A 20,075-nucleotide genomic window follows, 5' to 3' on the forward strand; every position below is an offset into this window, starting at 1 on the left:
TATACACTGGAATTTAGAAGGATGAGGGGGGATCTTATTGAAACATATAAGATAATTAGGGGATTGGACACATTAGAGGCAGGAAACATGTTCCCAATGTTGGGGGAGTCCAGAACAAGGGGCCACAGTTTAAGAATAAGGGGTAGGCCATTTAGAACGGAGATGAGGAAGAACTTTTTCAGTCAGAGAGTGGTGAAGGTGTGGAATTCTCTGCCTCAGAAGGCAGTTCGTTGCCTAGTGGAGGCCAGTTCGTTGGATGCTTTCAAGAGAGAGCTGGATAGAGCTCTTAAGGATAGCGGAGTGAGGGGGTGTGGGGAGAAGGCAGGAACGGGGTACTGATTGAGAGTGATCAGCCATGATCGCATTGAATGGCGGTGCTGGCTCGAAGGGCTGAATGGCCTACTCCTGCACCTATTGTCTATTTACCAGAACTGGCACTTGCTGCCAGGAATCCAGCCGTGACTTTGGACCAGTTTTTCTCTTTCTATTTAAGTGGTCTGCCCCTTTTGGACATGTCCCACATCTCTGCTATTAGCAGCACCTAACATGGACCAATAAGTATAATCGACTTCTAATTACCGCACTAATCTATTTGATCCCGCCTTGGTGGAGATACTGGTGGAGATCTCCTTGGTGGAGATACTGGTGGAGATCTCCTTGGTGGAGATACTGGTGGAGATCTCCTTGGTGGAGATACCTCCATTGTCCTATCCATCCATTCCCCATTTCCGTGCGACTGAAATCTAACTTGTTTTCTTTCTCTCCCAGTTTTGGGCACATGAAATATTGACACCGTTTTACCTTCCACTCACTAACACTGCCTGACTGGTGAGTATTTCAGCGTTTTCTCTTTTTGCAGTCTGCAAATCAGTGGGGGGAAATAGGCCAGAAGATCTCCCAGACTCCAAGCTGCAGTGCCTCAACACACCTCCGTGAAACAAGTTATGGTGCTTCTCGCACATCATAACTTTCCACGTGCCTTGGTCATTGCTGTCCTGCCATTTTAAAACTATTTCAACATTTACCTAACTTCTCATCTTGCTACCATTTATTCAGTCATGAATCTTTCAGTGTTCATTTACATTTTACAGAACAGGCAGATCGCTGAAATTGCAAAGTACAACATCTACCGAAACATGCTTAAAAAATTATTCATATTTTCATCAATTGTGCCTTACTTTCCTCGATCCTTGCTGACATGCCCCATCTGCCCAGCTTCCAGGTGAGGGCAAGCTCCTTTAAATGACACTTCTCTACTCCAAATGTCACGATGTGATAGGACTTTATCCACAGATTCAGGCAATTAATTTCAATTTTTTACAAATCATTGATGTCTCAATATCACCTGAAGTAGCAATATCTTCTCAACCAGCCAGGAAACATATATTGTGTGTCTGGGCATATTTATTTTCAAACATGCGGTGAATTAAAACATTTTCTGCCTGGAGGAAGCCACCAACAAGGTTCAGTTGAACATTTTCTTTGCCTGAAGCATTGTAGAGTCAAGAGGAATAGGATTGGTCCAAAATAAACCACAAGCCTGGTACCACTCACCCTTTATCTCTCAAGGCCTCAGATTATCCTGGAGTTGACCCACAAACTCCACATCTCAGCTGGCATCCCACAAAGCCCACAGTCCCTTCCCACAGCCAGTCTCAAAAGGCTATGAATGAAACCTGCATTTTACTTATGAGAATCATTCATCGTGGCCCTGCCATTGGTTTTATTAAGCACGCAGAGTGTGTACTATTATGGGATCACACCATTACCACACCACACCAAGACCACACACTTGATTAGTAAGGGTGTCAGGGGTTATGGGGAGAAGGCAGGAGAATAGGGTTGACAGTGAAAGATAGATCAACCACGATTGAATGGCTTAGTAGACTTGATGGGCCGAATGGCCTGATTTCGGTCCTAGAACCGATGAGCGAAACACAATTTCTAAACCTGGGAGGGCTTAGATAGTTTAGTTGAACAGATTCCATTCTGTGAGACAATGGTGTCTCCAATTGTTTACATAGACTGTATATAATTAAGACAGAAAAGAGATATTCAAAATAATGTGCCTACAATTATCTTTTGAGGCTCATCAATAAGATACGTATTGAAGGAAAACAGACATCATAAGATTACAGTCCAACTCATTCAAACTTGTAGTTGTCATGGATTTAAAATCCCTCATGCCCCAATCATTCACTGCCAGTAGTGCTAGGTATACGACTGTGCAGCAAATTGTGAAACATTTTCAGCTAAATTATCACGCATATGGAAAAGGAAATGGGAAATGACAAAACAGGCAACATGGAGAATAAAAAGTTTCCATGCCATATTTAACATCATTTACAACACAGTATCTCAGTACGTCTCCTCTGGCGTTGGATGGTGCAAAAACCAGGTCATGCGCCATCTGGAGGTGATGTCTGGTTATAGAGTCAGGGATATACGTCCATAAGTTCATTAGAGATAGGAGCAGAATTAGGCCATTCGGCCCATCAAATCTACTCCTCCATTCAATCATGGCTGATCTACCCCTCTTAACCCCATTCTTCTGCGTTCTCCCCATAACCCTTGACAACCATACTAATCAAGAATTTAGCTAACTCTGCCTTAAAAATATCCATTGCCTTGACTTGGCCTCCACAGCGTTCTGTGGCAATGAATTCCACAGATTCACTGTTCCCTGACTAAAGAAATTCCTGCCCACCTCCTTCCTAAAGGAAAGTCCTTTTATTCTTAGGCTGTGACCTCTGATAGATACAAAGTGCTGGAGTAACTCAGCAGGTCAGGCAGCATCTCTGGAGAAAAAGGGTGGGTGACGTTTCGGGTTGGGACCCTTCTTCAGACTGTTCTCAGGGATCAGGAATACTTAATCAGGGATACTTAGACCATGATATAAAATTGCAATTTATTGACCATTTGAAAGTCCAAGTCCTACTTTCTACCTTAAGATTTATTAATGTCATCTGTGTCCTAAAATAAAACTTGCAACAGTTTAGGGAGCAGAGATAAAGTTCTTGGATCAGCATGCAAAGTGTTGCCTCATTCCAGTGCCATCTCAGCTTCTTTGTGAAGGCTAGAAGTTTTAGTCCAATATAAACTTATAACCAGTGGATGCAGTGAGGGGTTATGGAGTCTTACTGGCGGCAAAGTGAAATTACATAAGAGGCTTTCGTTATCATGAAATCGAAATATGTTATCACGAGAAAGATGTGATAACGACACTATCTCCTCAAAAGCCTGCACATCGACTGGGAGGATTAGTGAATGAACATCAGTATCCACTGTGAAGGAAGAAACTGCAGATTCTGGTTTACACCGAAGATAGACACAAAATGCTGGAGTAATTCAGCGGGACAGGCAGCACCTCTGGAGAAAAGGGATAGGTGACGTACCGGGTCGAGTCCCTTCTTCAGACTGAGAGTCAGGGGAGAGGAAAACTAGAGGTATGAAAAGGCACAAAGAACAAATGAATGAAAGGTATGGAAATAACAAATCAAAGCCAGCACCGATGATCAAGGAAATGTGGGAGCACACAATGGTCCATTGTTGGCTATGGAAAAGGGGATAATGAGGGGATACGGACAGTGAAACTAAGCAGGACGACAGTGGAAACCAGTAGGATGACCAGGGTGGGGAGGAATGGAGAGAGAGGGTTGCTTGAAGATAGAGAAATCAATATTCAATCCGCCGGGTTGTATGCTGTAAGTGAAAGATGAGGTGCCACCCCACAATCCACAGCATGAAGAGTCCAATTCAGAAAAGTCGTCTATGCTGGGCAAGCCACAACATTAGCAAGCCCGACACCAGATCCCAAAACAGACATCTTCTTTCAAGCTTCGCTGTGGAAGGAAATTGCCACGCAGAGAGGGGAGGAGATTCAAAGCTTCTTTGAAGCATGCAACACTCCCCACCTGGGAATCCCTGGACCTTGACTGCTCCAAGTGAAGACGGGACATTTGGGATGCATTGGGAACCTCAGACCATGCACTGGGAGCACGTAGAAGCCCTGTACACACAATGGAAGGAGCGCGCAACTTCACAACCACTCGTCGACCCATCAGGGAACCCACCTCCTGCTTCTTCTACAGAAGAGCATTCTGCTGCCATATTGGCCTCATCAGCCATCTCAGGACCCACAAAACTACACTGATACAAGTTATAATGTGCAGGAAAGAACTGCAGATGCTGGGTTAAATCGAATGAAGATCCAAAATGCTGGAGTATGCTGAAGAAGGGTCTCGACCCAAAATGTCACCCATTCCTTCTCTCCAGAGATGCTGCCTGTCCCGCTGAGTTACTCCAGCATTTTGTATCTACCTTCTGATGCAAGTCATCCTTGACTTCAATAATTGCTTGTTCAAAGTGAGTTGCAGGTCATCATATGGATAAAAGTCAAACTGCAAGTATAAAACCACAATAGTAAATCAACTCTACTTTTCATTTACTCCTGCATTTTTATGAGATAGCACAATAGATAAAAAAATAACAGAGGACAGCAGCAGGCAATAGAAGTTTACTGCAAAGATGAACAAATTTGTTACTTATATCATGTTGAACTATTTTATCTTGCTCTGCATTGCTGCTTTACATTCACATTATTTAATTGGGTCAATGTCTTATTGAGTTTTGTGTATGAATTATCTGATTACAAAAGACAATTACAGAGGGAACGAGCTGTGAAAAAAACCCTCTAGGTTTTGTTCCCAGTGATGATGCATTTGCCAAACCTACCTGCAGCAAAACCAACTGCCATTTTATTGCCCATCTATACTGAATATTACAAAGCTGCATAAGAAAATGTGTTAAGTTCATACGCTCAGAAGTAATAGGTGCAAAATTAGGCTATCAAGTCTACTCCGTCATTCAATTATGGCTGATTTATCTCTCTCTCCAAAACCCTTTCTCCTTCCTTCTTCCCATAACCCCTGTTACCCCTAATTGTTGACAGACCCTTCATTCAGAGGTTTTTCACAGCTCCCCATGCAATAAGTTCTTTCCATTGCACATTTGAGCTCATTTTGTTATTGCTTTAAATGTGGTGATTTCAACACGCAAAACAATGTGCTGTTTATGCAGTGGACAGTGCAAAATACTTTACAAAGAATGAAAGACATGCAATTATACAAGTATCTTCCTTGATATCCACAATCAATTGACAGCCATTGAAGGAGTCAATGCTGCTACAGTATTGAAAACACAGCAACTCATTGGTGCATAGCAAGCTCCCACAGATGATTACTTTTGATCAGATTAGTGGGAGGATAAATATCGCCCAGGACCCCAGAGAAAGTTCCTTTTGGTCCTCAGAAGTGGGCATTTGAAAGGTGTCAATTGAAACACATCACCTCCAACACTGCAGTGCTCAAGTGTCAGCCTTGATTTCTGTACTCTGTGGTTTGAAGTGTGACACAAACCTGAAACTTTCAGGCTTGCTGCCAAGTGTGCTACCAACACATGGTTAGCTCGAGATAACAGCAGTGTAATCCGAACAATATTTGGTCGCAGAATGCACAGAGGCTGTGAATGTATGCAATGCTACGTATTTTTAGTGGGAATAATACTCAAAAGTCTAGAAAAACAAAATCCTTGTCTCTTTCTCGGAGGCTTAATCAACTGCGTTGCACACAACAAATGTTCTCGTGCCATCATACAAAACGAAGCCAATCAACACAGCCACCCTCTCACAGGCTGGGTGGGAGGTTGAGGCAGTGATCCAATCCAGCATTGTACTCCACCCACCTAGTTCACCAACAGAAATTTACCCGATGAATCACTCTGATCTTCTCGCCTGCGTTATTGTCAGCCAACATACTCCTTGCACATCTGTATAATAACAATGCAGCAAATAGAACATGAACACAAGCCTGCCGAGCTGAAGCAACATGGAAACTCTTCAAAGAGGAAAAATAATTCTCCAATCTGCCAGTGCTCGATTTTGGTGGATGATATAGGTTTTAGGTGAGACGCATTTATGTTCGGATAAGCAGCAGGGTAATGAACGCCAACTGAGGGGGGTTGTTTATGCTTTTATGCCTCTCTCTACCCCCACAAACGTCTATAATGCTACCCTTATCTAAACAGATAATTCTTTACATCAAACACCAAATTTGCACAACTCTTTTGATGATTCCTTTCAAGCACTACTCTTGCCCAGAGTAGGGGACTCGAGAACCAGAGGACATAGGTTTAAGGTGAGGGGGGAAAGATTTAATAGAAACCTGTGGGGTAACCTTTTCACACAAAGGGCGGTGAGTGTTTGGAATGAGCTGCCAGGGGAGGTGGTACTCTGAGGCAGGTACTATTGCAATGTTTAAGAAACATTTTGACACGTAGGACATGCTTTGAGGGATATGGGCCAAAAGCAGGCAGGCGGGACTAGTGTAGATGGGACACATTGGCCGGTGTGGGCAAGTTGGGCCAAAGGGCCTGTTTCCATGCTGTAAGATTCGATGACTCTTTGACTCTATATGTTGTAAGTCATACAGTAAAACAAGGTTCTTTTTCCAAGCTTTAGTGGATGTTGAATGAGCAGTTTAGTTGTCATGACTGACCTCAAGCTAAGGAATGAAAACATCAATCATTTTTGTCCATATCTAATTACTATAAACTGACCTCTACTGGCAAGTACATGTGTGTGGCTTTCAGCAGAGGGTGAGACCAGCCTGAGATGTAATGCCATCAAACAACCTCTAGTATTAACAGAAGAAGGACAGGCATGTGGTGGTGGTGGGAGGGGGGGGGGGGGGGGGGGGGGTGTGCAATAAAAACTCAGGAAGGAGTTTGTGCTTTACAAAGTCTCCCAGGTAGCTAAAAAACGAGTGCATCTTCTTATTGCCTGCCTGTGTACAGCATATATGCGTGTACATGAATTTACATTTATGCATTTAGCAAATACACATATAAACATATACAAGTACTGACATTGCAAAAACACTCATTCCAAGCAACAAAGTATTCAAAATTCTGATTACTGTTCAAATAATTATCGTTGTTCTTTTCCATATTAACATGTACAAACATTGGCATATGTTACAGTGAAACGGTGGTGGTATTTAGGAATAGTTCTGCTCTGAAATGCACAGCTAGATGTAAAGGATGCAGATGTTTAGTCTAGTTTCAAGGTAGCTTTGCATGAAAAACGGTCTGATTCCTCTCCTTCGTTGAGTACTGCTATGAGATTTTGACCAGGCACTCCCTGCAAAACCTAATTATTCTCAGAGAACCTTTCATTTCCCTTTGATCTGCACAAAACTCACGTAGAAATCTTGCTGCCCCCCTCCACCCTCCATCTCTGTTACAACTCCCCTGATCACAGGCTCAGATAATGAGACACAGTTTCAACACATGGGCATCAGCCAACCCATTGTCGACATGAGACGGATGTAGAGCAAAGGGGCCCTTATGGAAAATCAAAGACTGGCCATCAATAACGAAAATGTAACAGTTATAAACGTTATTATCAAAGTTGCACGTTTGCAGATTTATTTATGGAGACTTTCTTCTCCTCACCGAATGGCAATCCTCTCTGTAGATAGTCTTTAGCTCCCTGCTATATCATTAATTGTGTACTAATATTTCTATATTATTCAGCACCTTGTACAGTTTCGAATATTTCCTAACAATTCATTCACGGACATTTCCCCACTCCTTTTGCAACGACTACCCTGTCTTGAACACTTAAAACGTATACATTCGGCTGACCCATTTTAATACTGATTGCTGTGTTATTTAATATTTCATTGTCTCCAGTTGTTTTACGTCGCAACTGGACATTTGCATACTAAATGGCTATGAAATATGACATTGAAATGTTTGCAAACTTGTCCGCTCATTTCAAGTACGTTCCGTTTCCAGAAGCCAACAAATATAAAGCTACGCATACCTTCAGTGTCCGGCCGATGTACACACCCACCGCGGTTGATTACACTTGTATGATCCGTGTACGTTGTCCACACATGGCAACGGTGATTTTTTTTTAAAATTCAATATATCTTTTCATTTATTAAACGACACAAAACGCTAGCAGACGATGTATCCCCATCCAACGCGCGACAGGTCGTTTATGATAAGATGAAATGTCCCCTCGCACGGTTCTTTTGCTGTACTTTAAACTATTTTTCATTCTTTTTTTTTTTTTGTCTCACATTGTCACTTCTCTGCACTTCTCGACCCGGGTGTCTTGACTGCCGCTGAAGTTGGCTGCCTGGCGTGGGAGCTGTCCAACGACCATGGTGCTGAATTCCGTTATGCTGTGTGTGTGTGTGTGTGTGTGTGTGTGTGTGGATATCTAGCGCTGCCCAGTGGAAATCTTTGCAATTCAGCTGCCGTTTTACATCCCGCTTTCTCACATTGCCCAACTACTTTACTTTCACCTAGCCTTTCCGTAAACACATTACATAAATCAATGGGACGGTTTCGCTCCTGCAACCCCAGCCCCTCCCCTGCCTCGAACAAGCACACCTTGCAATGTTAGCAGCGAGGTGGAAGAGAAAGACAATCAGACAAACCTCCCAAGTGAATTCATCATCAAAAAAAAAAACAATCTTACCACAAGCGCGTCAGCAACATGGTGAACACAGGCAGCTTCTGGTTCGTTTCTCACATAGCCGTGTGATTGCAACTCAAAGGGAGAGAGACCATCTTATTTATTTATTTATTTTTTTGCCCCCGAAGTGTTTCAAAGAATATTAAGATCCCATGCCAAGCTTCGCAGATGGAGACAGCTGCGATTCATTCTAGTTCCAGTAATTCCAAAAGCGCCGTTGCTGCATTAGCCATCCTCGCCTGGAAGTAACAGAATATTCCGCCAGCCCTTGGGGGCTCTTGTCCGGGCACCGAAGAGGGGTGGGTTTGGGGGGGTGGGGGTGAGGGGACTAGAGAGGAAAAGAGGTCAGAAGGAAAGAGAAGCGAAGGGTCTCAGCTGGCAGTCAGTGAGAGCAGCTTCCTTTCACGTCCTCGGCTCACGGAGCCTTTCAATGAAATGATGGGGATTCAGGGGACTGAGGGAAGAGCCTTGTCTGGCTTCAGCTGACGTCAGTTCAGCATCCCCACCCCCCACCCCAACATGAAACTCGCACCCTCCCAGCGACGACAAAAGCCAAAGGTGCCAACCTCCACTCCAAGCGGACTAATCCTCAGCATCGCAATCAACGCTGCTGAACCTATTACAGTACTTTAAACTTCCGAACCACTGACGCCGCTCCTGTGGTACATAACGCCGCCCGAGCGAACGGTGCCAACGATAATCCATCCCTAATGTTAATTCCCAGCGAAAATCAGGAGCTACGCAGAAACAACTTAATCTGTTCTTGCCCCTCGATTAACCCCCCCGGGGATTTGTACAATCGCGGGGATTTGCGTTGAAGTGATCCGCCTACTTTGAAAAAGGATGACCATGAAGTCCAATCCACGTTAAATCAGTTCTTGGCACAGGTCGGGGAGCGCGCCCTTTCTTTCCCCGTCTGCACAGGGCGTCTGTCAATACTATTAAACAGCGCGTTCAAAATGTGTAGAAACTGGAGTTTTGATCACCGCCTGCCCGAGAAAGAAGATGCGAATACATTAAGCACCGAGAGCAATGGGATGCACGGAATGGCCGGGTCACTGTTAAACCACTGGGTCCAGGAATACCACTGTCGTCCAGCTTCGACCATGTTTGCCGTAACCTCCTGCGCTCGGTTCCCACAAACCAGTTAGCCGGTCCAAGCCTCCCTGCTGCAAGAAACATTAACTCTTTACCTCCACTCCACGTGCGAACTTAATCCCACTGCGATTCCGATGTCGAGTCGTGAACGCAAAAAGAAATAGCCCTCAGATTATGTGTGTTCGGGAAGGAACTGCAGATGCTGGTTTAAACCGAAGATAGACACCAAAAAAAAATGCTGGAGTAACTCAGCGGGACAGGCAGCATCTGTGGAGAGGAGGAGTGGGTGACGTTTCGGGTCGAGGCCCTTCTTCAGATTATGTTGTCCGCTCTCAGTCAAATGTAAATGTCAAATCAGTGTTAAACAGTGTCGCTGATTTGGAATTTGCATTATTCGGGATTATACCGTGACCGGAGTGCGGGGGAGAGTCAGGATTTTTTTTAATGGGTTAGAATTTAGGGCAGGGATCGTTCATTGGTGGGTTTTTCTTAACGGGATTAGCACTTGAGTGACAACCTTATGGGCAATCAAGCCCCTGTTAGAAGCGACTGTTGCTCTGGGAAGTGAGAGCACAGACCAGGATGATTTACCTCGCTTATTAGACGGCAGCACCGTGGCAGGCTTTGCGTGCAGTCTGATTAACCCTATCAATTCTTATATATATATATATTTTTAAATGAATACAATGGGTGACGTTTCGGGTCGAGACCCTTCTTCAGACTGAAAGTCACGGGAAAGGGAAACGAAGCAGGGTCTCGACCCGAAACGTCACCCATTCCTTCTCTCCAATACAATACAATACAATACAATATATCTTTATTGTCATTGTACAGGGCTACAACGAGATTGGGAATGCGCCCTCCATACGATGCAATAAATTAATTAGCAAGTCAGTATTCATTTAAACAACCCAATACAAATTAGAACAGTTTTAAAACAGAATAAAGTGCAAGTAGGTCTGTGCCGGTTCACTGTGCGATGTGACCATCCGGCTCAGCAGGACCGGTTCATATCACCTATGGCCCTGGGGATGAAGCTGTTCCTGAGTCTGGAGGTGCGGGCGTAGAAGGTCTTGTATCGTCTGCCCGATGGTAGAAGTTCGAACAGACTGTTGCAGGGGTGTGAAGAGTCTTTGTGGATGCTGGTGGCTTTTCTGGGGCATCGTGTGTTGTAGACGCCCTCCAAGGCTGGTAGCTGTGTTCCGATGGTCCTCTGAGCTCTATGGACTACCCGCTGACGAGCTTTCCTCTCTGCCTCCGTGCAGCTCAGATACCACACAGAGAGGCTGGAGTTACTCCAGTTACTCCAGCATTTTGTGCCGAACTTTCGGTTTAAACCAGCATCTGCAGTTCCTTCCAACGCAAAAGAAATACAATGCTTGCGGGTTGGTTTTTTCTCAGTTAGTTGGTATCATTCGTGTGATTTATTATCTAATTCATTTGAGATGAGTTTAGTTTATTGTCACGTGTACCGAGGTACAGTGAAAAGCTTTTTTGTTGTGCGTGCAGACCAGTCAGCGGAAAGACAATATATGATTACAATCGAGTCATCCACAGTGCACAGAGACAGGATAAAGGGAATAGCGTGAATAACGTTTAGTGCTAGGTAAAGTCCAGTAAAGCCCGACCAGAGGGAGTCAGAGGGTCTCCAAAGAGGTAGATGGTAGCTCAGGACCGCTCTCTAGTTGCCGGTAGGATGGTTCAGTTTTGCTGGATAACAGGTGGGAAGAAACTGTCCCTGAATCTGAACTGTCCCAGTCTGAAGAAGGGTCTCGTCCCGAAACGTCACCCATTCCTTCTCTCCCGAGATGCTGCCTGACCTGCTGAGTTACTCCAGCATTTTGTGAATAAATACCTGAATCTGAAGGTGTGCGCTTTCACGCTTGTAAAGCCTATTGCCCGATGGGAGAAGAGAAGAGGGAGGGACAGGGGGTGCGACTCGTCCTTGGTTCTGCTGCTGGCCTCGGCGGGGCAGCGTGAGGTGTAAATGGAGTCAATGGAAGGGAGGTTGGTTTGTGTGATGGTTGGTCTGGGCTGCGTCCACAATTCTCTGCGATTTCTTGCGGAGAGAGCATTTGCACTGTTATTGCCTACCCTGCGAAATGAAAAAGCACGATGCTTCTCAGTTTGAAAACATACTGTCCATGCTCAGGAATGGGGAAAAAAAGATGACTCGAGTTTGCCTGCATTCTTCCATTACTGTCAGCGAGATAGAGCGCCTAATGCCCTTGCAAAATGTGCCAGACTCGCAGACCGCGAGAATCAAATACCTCCATGCTGATCAGAGCTCAGCATTTAATTGGCCTCATTTGAATTCCACGTCTGAGAGGAGCTTTACGCGCGTAGTTTTGTTTTAAATCGCAGGCAGCAATTTTATTACCTTTTGGCATGACGCTAAGTCTTGCGGTTTAATGCAAACCCACTAACTATTATGCAGATTTGCAACGAAGGCAAAACACTATTCGGCGGCGCGTGTAAAAGTGACTTTTGAACGTTGGGCGTTTTCAAAAATAATTCCAGCGGCCACGGAATTTCCTTCCTTCGAGTGAAGCAGGGGTCAGTCAGACTGTCGACCGTGGGCGTGTTGCTCGCCTGAAGCCCGTCAATGTTAATAACTTGCATCAACCCCTCGGTGTTCACAAGTGTTCTACGTTTCAAAACGCCCCATCTCGCACAAATCGATTTCCATTAATCAAGGAGTCTGAAGAAGGGTCTCGATCCGAAACGTCACCCATTCCTTCTCTCCCGAGATGCTGCCCGACCTGCTGAGTTACTCCAGCACTTTGTGAATAAATACCTTCCATTAATCAAGGATTAGCTTCCTCTCCTGGTCCCAAAGGTACCAATGTTGAAGGTTTCTGTGCACTTCCCTTTCTAAGAACAGGTCACAACGCCGAGGAGCGCACTTGTTTCCAAATTAGGTGGAAAGATTGCGATTGCTGCAAAGGGTTACACGTATCACAACATTGATGGGAATTTCTGAAGTCTAAAGAAGGGTTTTTATTCACAAAATGCTGGAGTAACTCAGCAGGTCAGGCAGCATCTCGGGAGAGAAGGAATGACTAAATAAGGGTCTCGACCCGAAACGTCGCCCATTCCTTCTCCCCAGAGATGCTGCCTGTCCCGCTGAGTTACTCCGGCATTTTTTGTTGTTGTCTATCTTCGGTGTAAACCAGCACCTGCAGTTCCTTTCTCCACATTGCTGGGAACTGGATACACGCGGGCGGGAGAAAGGGAGACAGAACAGGCTCGACCCCACAACGGCCAAGAGGAGTCGAGGAGAACAGATTTGATGTCCGCTTTCTCTTCCCAACAACGCCAAGTTGTATTTTGCTTCCTTTGTGCCAATAGGACGTGGTGAACCACCGGCATTTCGTGTGTGGTCTCCAATATGAAATGTTCCCTCGGTCAACCCAAAGCCGGAATCAACCCGGCATAGGGCGCCAACCCCAGTGTTTTGTATCGAGTATGCTTGTGTACGGCTCATTTTCTCTCAGGCCATCAAGGAACTTTTTGTTTTTTTCTGAAAGACACACAGTGCTGGAGTAACTCAGCGCGTCAGGCAGCATCCCTTGGAGAACATGGATAGGTGACGTTCCCGAAAGGGCACACTTATTCATGTTCACCACGGATGCTGCCTGACCCGCGGAACCACTCCAGCACTCTTGTGCCTTTCCTTGGTAAACCAACATCTGCAGTTCCCCGTGCCGACGTCCTTGGTCGATTTCCCCTAGATTACATCGTATGCAGGAGAAACGAGGGCTGGACCATTGACGATCACTTCCTTGGGTGCACTGAGACCTTCGCCGTTAGTGACAACCGAACTACTGCACCCCCCCCCCCCCCCCCCAAAATCGTCTAAGTAAATTTGCAGCTGATTAAACTCATCAGAAAAACCTCGGTGAACAATTCCTCCCTATAAACTGCGATCCAAAGCATCAAGAGCCTATCCTTTTTCTCCAGAGATGCTGCCTGTCCCGCTTGTTACTCCAGTATTTATTTCACAAAATGCTGGAGTAACTCAGCAGGTCAGGCAGCATCTCGGGAGAGAAGGAATGGGTGACGTTTCGGGTCGAGACCCTTCTTGGACCATTCCTTCTCTCCCGAGATGCTGCCTGACCTGCTGAGTTACTCCAGCATTTTGTGAATAAAACCCTTCGATTTGTACCAGCATCTGCAGTTATCTTCTTATACTGTTGTGTAACTCCAGTATGTTGTGTCCATCTTCGGTGTAAACTAGCATCCGCAGTTTCTTCCAACACAAACAGCAGGATGTTGAACAATTCTGTCCATTGTAAATAACGCGGATTATTGGGTATTCCAATGGACCGTGACTTTAGGTAAGAGGCTGATGGGACGCTTCTGGTTACCGCCCTTGCTTTATTTTGGCACATTTCGGAATGCTGCCGCTCAAACTCTGACTATATTGGTCCCGGGTGTCTCTGCCTTCGCCTAACCCCTTCAGCACGTACTCTCTTCCTATTGTAAGGTAGATAGATCGCCGCAGGAATAAAATGGGGGAGGTGTTCTCAAGGTAGAAGGTTAGTCGAAATAGATCCGGGCAAAGCACTGAAAACGGGTTGGAAGTTGGAAAGGGTGATATAGGAACTGCAGATGTCGGTTTAAACCAAAGAGAGACACAAAAAAAGTTCGAGTTCAAAAAAAAGCTGGAGCTCCAGACCTGAGATGCTGCCTGTCCCACTGATTTACTCCAGGTTTTTGTGACCATCTGCAAAAGTTGGAAATGTCCCAGCCGCCCTGAGCAAAGTGAGGTTTATACGTTTTATTTTCAGCCGCAGACACAAGCATTTTGCCTGTTGGGGAGACCAATGAGCATTGGATATTGACCGTGAATAATCAGACTAGGAAGGAAGGAGAAACCAGTGCACAGATTCAAGAAACCCCGAAGGCAGCAGCACAAGTAGACAAGGAATGCATGGAGGAGTCTTGCTTTTGTTAGCCATGGCTTAGAATAGATGAGTAGTGAGGGAACGGTGTAACTTTGGAACACATTGGCCAGGCCACAGATGGAGGATTCCGTGCAATTATAGTCGCCACGCTACAGGAAGGCGGCGATTGCACTGGAAATGAGAAGAGAAGATTCCTCAGCTTGTTGCCAGAGATGAGATGAGGGTTTGAGCCAAGATCAGAGACCAATTCATCCTGCACTCAAATTTACTTGGACCATCTCCGACACCTCCCTCCCCTTTCTTGATCTCACAGTCTCCATCACAAGAAATAGACTATTGACTGACGTCTATTACAAACCCACTGACTCCCACAACTATCTCGATTACACTTCTTCCCATCCTGCTTCCTGCAAAGACTCCGTCCCCTACTCCCAATTCCTCCGCCTACGCCGCATCTGCGCCCAAGATGAGGTGTTCCATACTAGAACATCCGAGAGGTCCTCGTTCTTTAGGGAACGGGGTTCCCCTCTTCTGTCATAGATGAGGCCCTCACTTGTGTCTCCTCGGTACCCCGCAGCTCCGCCCTTGCTCCCCCTCCCCTTAGTCGCAACAGAGCAGAGTCCTCCTGGTCCTTACCTTCCACCTCATCAGCCGTCGCATACAACACATAATCCTTCAAAATGTCCGCCACCTCCATCGGCATCCCACCAATAGTCACATTTTCCCATCTTCACCCCTTTCTGCCTTCCACAGAGACCGTTCTCTCTGCAACTCCCTGGTTAACTCATTCTTTCCCACCCAAACCACCCCCTCCCCAGGTACCTTCCCCTGCAACCGCAGGAGATGCAACACCTGTCCCTATACCTCCTCCCTCGACTCTGTCCAGGGACCCCGACAGTCCTTTCAGGTTAGGCAGAGGTTCACTTGTACCTCCTCCAACCTCATCTACTGTATCCGTTGTTCAAGATGTGGACTCATACATCGGCGTGACCAAACGCAGACTGGGCGATCGTTTCGAGGAACACCTTCACTCAGCCCGCATGAACCAACCTGATCTCCCGGTTGCTGGACACTTTAATGCTCCTTCCCATTCCTACATAGACCTTTCTGTCCTCAGTCTCCTCCATTATCAGAGTTGTGCAAATTGGAGGAACAGCATCTCATATTTTGCTTGGGCAGCTTACAGCCCAGTGGTATGAATAATGATTTCTCTCACTTCAGGTAGCTCCGACATTCCCTCTCTCTCTCTATCCCTCCCCCACCCAAATCACACTAGCTTCTCATTTTCACCCTACAAACAGCTCACAATGGCCTGTTTCCTTTATCATCGTTACGTTTTTGCATATCTTTCACTGCAGATGATGGTTTAAATCGAAGGTAGACACAAAATGCTGGACTAACTCAGCGGGTCAGGCAGCATCTCTGGAGAGAAGTGATGGGTGACGTTTCGGGTCAAGACCCTTCTTCAGACTGATGTCAGGGGAGGGGGCGGGATGAAGAAAGGATGTAGTAGGAGACAGGAAGAATAGTGGGAGAACTGGGAAAGGGGAGGGGAAAGAGATGGGCAAGAGATGGGCAGAGGAACTATCTGAAGTTAGAGAAGTCAATGTTCATACCGCTGGGGTGTAAACTGCCCAAGCGAAATATCAGATGCTGTTCCTCCAATTTGCGCAGGGCCTCACTCTGACAATGGAGGAGGCTCAGGACAGAAAGGTCAGATTGGGAATTGGAGCAGGAGTTGCCTTGTTCAGCAAACACCACATTGCTGATTGTTTTATGCTGACCATTGCCATCAGTTGATTTGAGTTTGATATTGTGCAGCTCTCATTAAGATCTGCTGGGAGTGATGTATAAAAACCTAGAGCCAAAAAATTCATTTTGTTTTCCATTATGGGTAAAATGCTGAGAACTTAGATACATGACCCGGGGCAGTTCCACGTCTAGCTCTAGGGGCTAGTGAAATCAAGGGATATGGGGAGAAGGCAGGCACAGGTTACTGATTGTGGATGATCAGCCATGATCACAATGAATGGCGGTGCTGGCTCGAAGGGCCAAATGATCTCCTCCTGCACCTATTTTCTATGTGTCTATGTTTCTATGGCATCCTGATCTGGAAATGATTCATCCTTTCATGATTATTGCTGGGTCTAACTCTGCAACAGAAGCCTGGAGGGAGGCCCCTTTACCAAAAGAAGATCAAGCTGGTTCTTCATACCAACCCTCAAACCCAGTAAAGTTTAGTAAGAAAGACACACAATGCTGGAGTAACACAGCGGGTCAGGCAGCATCGCTGGGAGAAAAGGAATAGGTGATGTTTCGGGTCGAGACCCTTCTTCAGACTTCTGACTTTGAAGAGGGGCCTCGACCCAAAACCTCACCTATTCCTTTTCTGCCAGAGATGCTGCCTGATACGCTGAGTTACTCCAGCATTGTGTGTCTATCTACGGTGTAAATCAGCATCTACTGTTCCTTTCTGCACATGTCCAGTAAGAATTCATATCACGAGTAACACCCTCATACCATTTAGAAATTAGATAAGTAAATATAAACCCAGCAAGAGAACAGTAAATGGATTTGTTTGTTCAAATGTGAGGAGGTTGGCTGGATTTGACCCAGTGCAGAGGCCAATTTGGGAATTGGTTGCTATAATGTTAATCTGCCAGACGTAACAGTCCCAAAATGACATCTGCAGTTAATTCTGCTAAATGTTAAGAATAATATATTAACATTCTAGTTACTGGTGCCATTTGTCTAAATATTTATAATCTTACTACAGGCATTAGAGTGCAATAAAATGTCATGATAATTGTATATCAAAGGAGGATTAAATATGTGTGTGATTTCCATTGTCACAGTTGGAATGCCAGACGAAGTGGAGGCATTCTGTGACAATAGTGTATTAACAATCCATCCTTTAGAGTCAGAGTCTCACAGCATGGAAACAGGCTCTTCAGTCCAACTTGCCCACAATGACCAACGTGTCCCATCTACACTGGTCCCAGCTGCCTATATCTGGCCCATATCCCTCTAAATCTGTCCCATCCATATACGTGTATAAATGTTTCTTAAATGTTGCAATAGCACCTGCCTCAACTACCTCCTCTGGCAGCTCGTTCCATACATCCACCATTTTGTGTGTGATAAAGTTACCCCTCATGTTCCCATTCAATCTCCCCCCCTCCCCCCCCATCTTTTCTTCCTTAGCATGTGTTTTTTTTTTTAGCTAACCTTTCAGTTCCAAAATGTCACTGGTTTGCTTGTACATATGTGCAGCATCAGTGGCACAGAATCCCTGTTGGTGGATGCTCAAACGCAGGTAGCCTTATTGGAGATAAGCACAATAGGACGATTAGGACTCCAATAGATGGACAACGCTTAATCCTCTATCCATCACCCCCCCCCCCCCTTTACCTGGCTTGGCTGAATACGTGATGAGCATCGGGAAGCATCAAGAATCACCACTTTTTCATTGTGTAGGAAAATAACTGCAGCTGCTGGTACAAATCGAAGGTATCACAAAATGCTGGAGTAACTCAGCGGGTCAGGCAGCATCCCAGGAGAGAAGGAATGGGTAATGTTTCGGGTCTCGACCCTTCTTCAGTCTGAAGAAGGGTCTCAACCCGAAACGTCACCCTTCTCTCCTGAGATGCTGCCTGACCCGCTGAGTTACCACTTTTTCATTGGTCATCTACAACGCGCAAGTATAGTTGCTGATCGATTCCTACTGCCTCCTGTAATTGGTCAATCTGGATTTGTTGTGGTCCAGAGTTCTTTAAAATCTGAAGGGAGTGATGTGTAAGAAGCTGAATGTAAGGATTTTGTGTATTTCAGAATGGAAGTATCGATAGGTATTCCCTTTGCAATGCAGCGTGGCATAGAGATTTAGCAGAGAGACCGGCACAGTAAGACAAAGTGCAGAAATTGGGAGGAGGGTGGAGATTTCTCAGCTGGAAGTCATATCTACCCAGGTTGCAGATGGAGCATTTCCCTGACTAAATCTCGTTAAATAATCTCTGCTGTTCACTTGGCCCAATCATTAACTACCCAGGAGCAGGGCACGGAGCCAATCGCCAGAGTTTGTCAGATGGTTACTGTCATCTTTAACTTTCATAGTGAATCCAAAGGTATTTGCAAAATCCTACAGTCTGTCATCCAGCGTTGCAAAAAAGAGGTCAACAAAAGTGCCCTCAAAAGTTGTGAATTACCTTCTCTCTTGTTATTGAATGGTAGAGAACATGAAGGTATGATCCCAAGCATTTCAATCTTAACCATGGTACAAGGGAACATTGGCTGGATGTGTACGACAAGTCTGATCTGTACCATAGATAAAATAATCCCAAATACAACTCCATTAGCCTACCCATAATCATAAGCCAAGCTACGGCAGGAACCATCGATGGTGCTATCAAATAACACTTGCTTAGCGGCTCACTGAAGGCGAGTTTGAGATCTGCCTGAGTTACTCAGCACCTAATCTCATGACAGCCTTGGTCCAAACATGGACAACAGAGCTGAACTCCAGCTGTGAAGTGAGAGTAACTCCCCTTGATGTCATGGCAGTCATTGATCGAGGTTGGCATCAAGAAGCCTTGGCTAAACTGGAGACCATGGGAATCTGGAGAAAATCGCTCTACTGGTAGGAAACATAGCTAGCAAAGCGATAGATGGTTGTCGTGGTTGAAGGCCAATCATCTTATTCACAGGACATCTCTGCAGGGGTTCCTCAGGGCAGGGTCCTCTGCCCAACCATTTTCAGCTGTTTCATCTATGTCCTTCCTTCAATTCAAAGGTCAGAAGTAGGGATGTACACCAATCTGCCTCTTGTTGTCTTCTTGGGTATGGCGCGCACAGCCTAAAGTTGTAGGTCAAGGGTAGACATCCAGGCCAGGGCAGCATCAGTTGCTGGGTGGATGTCCATGATGCCACCAGGGAAGAGCCTCAGTGAGCAGTCATTCACGATGTGTGGGATGGTCTGGTCTGGATATCCGCAGTCACAAGCAGGGCTATCTATTATCCCCCACTTGTGCAGGTGATGGTACACCAATGGTTGTACAATGCTCAGCACCATTTGCAATTCCTTGGATAACAAACCCAGTCCACATCCAAATACACCAAGATCCATGCCTGGGCGGGTAGTTGACAGGTAACATTCATGCCACACAAAGTGCCAGACAATGATAATATCCAACAAGAGAAAAGCCAGCTCTTCCCTCCTGATATTCATGCGGCACCTAGCACATGCACCGGCCGGCCTTGGCCTGCAGCCGCACAGAGCGGTGGAGCTGCGGTGGAGGACAGCAACAGCCATGCGTCGCCCGACCAACCCTGCAACGCGGCCAGGACAATGGGTCTTTATGGCCAGTTTTATGGACTCTATACCTATAACAACTGAGACTTGAAAACAGCACCAAATCTGGTGACCGTGTATACTGATGCAGTGTACTACCACTACTATGCATTTGTATTGTATCTGAGATGCTTATCTAAGATGTATTTAGTCGAGACCTTTCTTCAGACTG

At 45.7% G+C, this 20,075-nt stretch overlaps 1 protein-coding gene across 6 annotated transcripts in view; it reads right to left on the reverse strand.

Moving 5' to 3' along the window:
• The window catches only part of ajap1 (adherens junctions associated protein 1), a 237,146-nt gene extending 227,301 nt beyond the window's left edge, over positions 1–9,845 (reverse strand). Inside the window, exon 1 of one of the 6 annotated variants that reach the window (XM_078425014.1) lies at positions 9,742–9,845. Coding sequence is in view for 3 of the 6 variants with exons in the window: in XM_078425010.1 (XP_078281136.1) it covers positions 8,148–8,233 (86 nt within the window). In the remaining 3 variants the exon portion in view is untranslated. Of the gene's footprint in view, positions 1–7,885; positions 8,367–8,551; positions 8,994–9,114; positions 9,702–9,741 lie in introns of those variants that run through there. The other 5 variants (XM_078425015.1, XM_078425012.1, XM_078425010.1 and 2 more) reach the window with 5 other exon arrangements.
• Between the last annotated feature and the right edge of the window lie 10,230 nt (positions 9,846–20,075).

Source organism: Rhinoraja longicauda, chromosome 30 (assembly GCF_053455715.1).
Source record: "Rhinoraja longicauda isolate Sanriku21f chromosome 30, sRhiLon1.1, whole genome shotgun sequence".
In the NCBI taxonomy this organism is placed as follows: domain Eukaryota; kingdom Metazoa; phylum Chordata; class Chondrichthyes; order Rajiformes; family Arhynchobatidae; genus Rhinoraja; species Rhinoraja longicauda.